The sequence below is a fragment of the Nymphaea colorata genome, chromosome 10 (assembly GCF_008831285.2).
Source record: "Nymphaea colorata isolate Beijing-Zhang1983 chromosome 10, ASM883128v2, whole genome shotgun sequence".
Lineage (NCBI taxonomy): Eukaryota > Viridiplantae > Streptophyta > Magnoliopsida > Nymphaeales > Nymphaeaceae > Nymphaea > Nymphaea colorata.
The window spans coordinates 165,984-171,010 of NC_045147.1; the positions used below are offsets into that span (position 1 = coordinate 165,984).

Below are 5,027 nucleotides of genomic sequence, written 5' to 3' on the forward strand. Positions count from 1 at the left end.
TCGAGCTTGCCTAGCTCAAGAACTTAATCGAGTTTATCTCAGTCGAGCTTGCCTAGCTCAAGCTCCCCTCATTAAATTAAACGAGTTCAATTTTTTTTTTACTGGAACTTGACTCCTATTAAAGAATCAAGTTCTGGTCGAGTTTTAAGGAACAAGTAAGTTCGACTGAGCCTGAGTTACCTCGATTAGTTGAACAGCCGTAGATGTCTCCCTCTTTCCTCTGATGCCCCTTCTGATCATAACTACAAAACCAGGGTCATTTGCAATACCCCCAATCCTGATCCTCCAACGTGGTCCCTATCTACCACCTCTCTCTTTCTCTCCCTCCCTCTCTCTCTCGATCTCGAGGATCCCCTGATTTTTTTCTCGCCCTCCTTCTCCCTTCTCCCCCTTTTCATTTGTTCTTCACTCTGGTCAGTGAACACTACTTTCCCCTACGCACATTTCAGCCGACCTCTCCAACCAACTCGACCTTGAAAAGGAGATTCCTTCTTGAATCTTGTTCCGTGGTTCTGAGTAACGTAACCCATCAATGGTATCTTCCCTCCAGATCCCCTTCTCTTCTATTTTCACTGATACCCATTTCCAAAGAAAGGATGCATCTGCCAATCTCTTGTCCAAGTCCCTCTTCCCTTCTCTGGGAGTGGGGACTACCAGTCTCCGTACTGGTCCTCAGCGTCGACCTTGTTCCGGTTGTAATAGAAGGACGGGTGCCTTCCAGGCGTCCTTGTTAGAAAGCCCCGTTTTGTGGGCTGGACGAGTATGCATCTACTATGCTCTCCTGAAGGCAGGACTGGCTGGTTCCCAGAGCAATCCATTAATTTCTGGTAATGCGATGTCGGCTTATTATTGAAAAAATTTGTATCTGCAGGGTTCTTTCTGGGTTCTCTATTTTGTGGCATATACTTTTCTAAGGCCTGGTTATGTCTTCATGTGCAGAAACTGGGAATGATGTTCCCCTCTCTACGTGGCTTGACAACTTGATGGGAAAGTCAGGTATATGATTTCTTTCCAACTCAAAATGTTGTTGCTTCTTCATTTAATGGCAGATGGAAGAGACATTTTAGCCGAATTTCGTTTTTCATTTCATGAATTGATGTTGAGAAGTGGAAATGCGGCGCTTAGTTATCAATGTTTCCCGTCCCTTCTTTCTATCGAAAGAGTAGAAAAAAAGTCAGCCTGGCTGAATGGCAAATTGCAACTATAAGTTGCTTGGGAAGTTTGCAGATGTAGAAACCATAGTGCTACAACATTAGGTTATTTTGACAAAGGAATAGAACCTATGGGAAAGAGAGGATCGCGTCATAGGAGATTGCTCCGGCTTATCCTATTTGTCTTGCTTAATCGGTAAGATAAGCTCCGGAGCAAGTACTGGAGAATGGATTGTATAAACTCGAGCGTCATATGTGCAAGAATGGAAAGAAATCTTGAATATCCAACCAGTTTTTACAACCCTTCTTTTTTCTTTCACCTTCTCACCTATTCTCCCCCTCACCCAATTTCTTCTTTTTCATTTTTTCATTTTCACGACATCTTTTAGGGTGGGAAAGGGACTTGAAAATCGAGTCGCAGAACGGCACTGCTGTTTCCGTTCTGGTTGATGCCTGTTCTTGGGTGTAGAAGTAATCTACTCAGAGATTGAGACATGCCAAACCATGTTCTTGTTTTTTTTTTTTCTTTAGATTAAGTTGTTATAATTTTCACTAGTAGGAACCAAGGGATGTACACAAGAATGTTAAATGGAATCCTTCCATTTGCTGAAAAAATTTCACTCAAAGAACTCTGCCATCTCTTTTCCATTTTTCCTTCAGCATCTTCGTTTATGCTGTTGCTATGCACCATTGAAGGTGCATTGCTTGATTGTAATATTTTACTCTTTACTCCAATTCGGCAACGCAGCTACTTTTCTCTATCTGTAGATTCCTCAGTTCATCTTTTCTTGCTCGGTCTGTTTAATTGAACATCTCCTCTCTATATATGGTAATTAGAGGATGACGAAGCGAACAGCAGAAGGAAACTGGTCAGTAAATGGCATCCTACAACAAAGGGCACATTAAAGAGGAGCTACAGGGTTCCCTCAAAATCAGTAGGTCGACGCCTGCTTCAATCTATTGCCTCCTTGCTCTCAGAAGATGATAATTTCGTAGATGCTAGTTCCCACAAGGTAAGACACATGACATTCAGCGATGAACTTAATGTTCGTCATTTTGTTTGTGATAAGTTAAATGTCACGCACATCTGGTGTATACATAAAGGAGGAAGTTGCTCGTTCCCTCGGGAGCTCAATATGAGCTGATCATATCAGCTTTTGGAGCTTCTAGCGTAAACCAAATAGAGGAAAGATTAGGCAGCGCGGTGCCGATGCTCGAGGGGGCATCGAGTTTGACCCTGGCCACAACACGAGCTTAGGAAAACTGATCTGTTTCCTGTTATGAGGGATCTTTTTATCTTTGAAAATAATGTTGGACATATATATATATATATATATATATATATATATATATATATATATATATATATATATATATATATTTCAACTTAATCTCCACCTTTCTTATCTTAAAATTGTCAGTTCATGTGATTCCCATCAATCTGGCATACAAGAGTTCGCTAGCTACCAGCTTTCATATATATATATATATATATATGATAAATGGTTCATTGGCTCATGAAAGTTATAGGTTTATGTTTGACAATGTCTTTTAATGATTGATTAGTGGTATCTACAGATACGGAACTTTTTCTCTAGTAAAATTAAGAATCAAGGATCTTTTGAATGATATATCTGCTCAGAGTGGTATTATGGGCTGGCGTGACACAGAATGAAACAGCTTACATGGGGTGTCCTGCTCCAATTAACTTGAAATTTTTTGCAAAAAATGGCCGTCTCAATCCGACCTATTGGTGGCCTTCAGATGGCATTAAAATTGAGCTGAGAGGCCATCAAGTCCCTGCCTGCCATTGAAACAATTAGATACCTTTCTTCGATTAAATAAATCATTCGAGGATGTAATTCCAATTTAATCAGTTGGTCCTCTGTAGATAAATCACTTAAAATGTGTCTACATAGAATGAATTTGGTTCATTTAGACTGCCAAATTAATGTGTGTGTGGTCGAATATTGCATAAATTGGTTTAGGGGAGTCGTTCTCTCACAACTGCGAGAAACAGATTTACATTCAGAGGCTTTATACCCAACTAGTACCAGATGAAACTGGAACACCTGCTGAAACAACTATAACCAATCAAATCTTTTTTTTTTGAATTTTTTTTTGCTTCTATGATTTACAGGGGTGTCGGATCAGGAGGGAGAGTGCTCATGGTGAAACTGTTTGCTGTAACAACGTAAGAGCCTTGTTTGATGAGCTTCCCACTCCCCATCTGGTAGTAGAGATCACAGCTTTCCCTGCTGGCCCATTAACTGACGAGGATTACGCCAAGGCAGAGAAATTGGAGAAGGTGCTCCGTTCCGGTGCTTCAATTTAGGAAGCTGGAGTTTCAGAAGCTCCCATCCTGTAAATTCATTCTTTCCAACCTTTCGAATGTATAAGCTTGCTTGCGCTTTTGTCAGGTCCTCCGTTGAATCTTCTTTCAAGAAAAGACCATGTATTAATTCCCTCTTTAGTATGTTCTTTCCTTTTCTTTTTTTTTTTTTTTTTTTTTTGAGAGAGAGAGAGTGAGTGAGTGGCCATGCAAATCTTTTTTGAATGTGGGGTGGGCCTTCCGGCCCATAATTGGTTATTTGTAAACCGATCGGTCTCCAAAGTTTGCTATAAAACCATGAGCGAGTGCCACTGACTTTATCACTACCCCAGTAGGCGAATTGCTCGAATGGGACGACCCCACTGTTATGTTTTAAGAATAGTTGTCCATAATATGAACAAATGGTCCTAATCCTCTAGGTTGGTTGATCAGGTTCCTTGCCACGAGATGCATGCAATTGTTGGTGGCCATGCTGCTTCATAAAACAAACTCATGATTCGACTTTGTTCCTTATCTACCTTTGTTGGTAAAGGGGGAGATTTACAAGAAGCTTGTGGGGAGAGAAAACGCATATTTGGTCATGTCGACTTGGGATCAGTTTGCCAAAGGTAGAGCTATATTTCCTACAGTTGTATAGGGAGTTCAAGACACTAAGGGGGCGTTTGGTTGGCAGGAAAAGCACTGTTCAACTGGAAAAAAAATTCAAATTTTTAAAACTTTTCCATTTCATCAAACATGGAAAAAAAATTTGGACCGTTGGAGATGATTTTGGAAAAATATTTTCGAAAAAATTTCTCCAGCCAGATTGGTGGAGAAATTTTTCCAGAAATTTTTTGTGACCGTTGGAGGAGGAAATTTTTTCTCCCTCCTCCCTCCTTCTCTTCTTCCTCCTTCTTCCTCACCATTCCCATCAAACAAAGAAATTTTTTTCTAGAAAAATAATTCCTCCATAACAAACACAAACTGGTTTTGGAAAAACGGAAAAATTTTTCCGTTTCTTCAATTCCAGAAATTTTTTTCTAGAAATTTTTTTCTGACCATCAAACGGCCCCTAAGGGACTGCATTAATGGTGCATTGTTTACTTGCAATTTTTTTTTAAGAAACCTTGATGGGGAACATTGTTAGACTAGCCTCCATTTCAAAAAAAGTAGAGATGAGACCCATCTTGTTAGTACGAGAATTAGCTGTTACTGGCGCCTTTACCAAGAGTAAACAATTCAAGGTTCAAATTACATCTTAACGGTTGAACAATTAAGCATTATGATTCTAACATAATGAACAACGTGAAAAGTGTACTTTTACCAACATGTGTAGGACGCCAGTAAAAATGTTCGTTGGCATAATAATGGACGTTGGTAAAAATTTTTATCAACATAACAACTAGTTGTCGGTAAAAAGTTGGACGTCAGTAATACTTTGACTGATGTTCACCTAAACATCACTAATAATATTTGTCAATGCAATTTAATGTGCCGTTGAAATTTGTTAAAAAAAAATTCTAATCCACAAATAATATAATTAATTCCAAAAATCAGAAATATAT

The 5,027-nt window shown here is 39.3% G+C and overlaps 1 protein-coding gene across 1 annotated transcript; it reads left to right on the forward strand.

Moving 5' to 3' along the window:
* Positions 1-272: 272 nt before the first annotated feature.
* Positions 273-3,642, forward strand: LOC116261855 (uncharacterized). The gene is made up of 4 exons (XM_031640756.2): positions 273-827; positions 940-996; positions 1,989-2,164; positions 3,292-3,642. Exons 1-4 carry the CDS (start codon positions 533-535, stop codon positions 3,484-3,486), a joined length of 723 nt encoding a protein of 240 aa, XP_031496616.1. The 5' UTR covers positions 273-532; the 3' UTR covers positions 3,487-3,642.
* The last annotated feature ends 1,385 nt before the right edge of the window (positions 3,643-5,027 follow it).

Coding starts and splice junctions, on each gene's coding strand:
- LOC116261855 (XM_031640756.2), top strand. CDS start 533: ATGGTATCTTCCCTCCAGATCCCCTTCTCTTCTATTTTCACTGATACC. Junction 997..1,988: donor CAACTTGATGGGAAAGTCAG/GTATATGATTTC, acceptor TATGGTAATTAG/AGGATGACGAAGCGAACAGC. Junction 2,165..3,291: donor TAGATGCTAGTTCCCACAAG/GTAAGACACATG, acceptor TATGATTTACAG/GGGTGTCGGATCAGGAGGGA.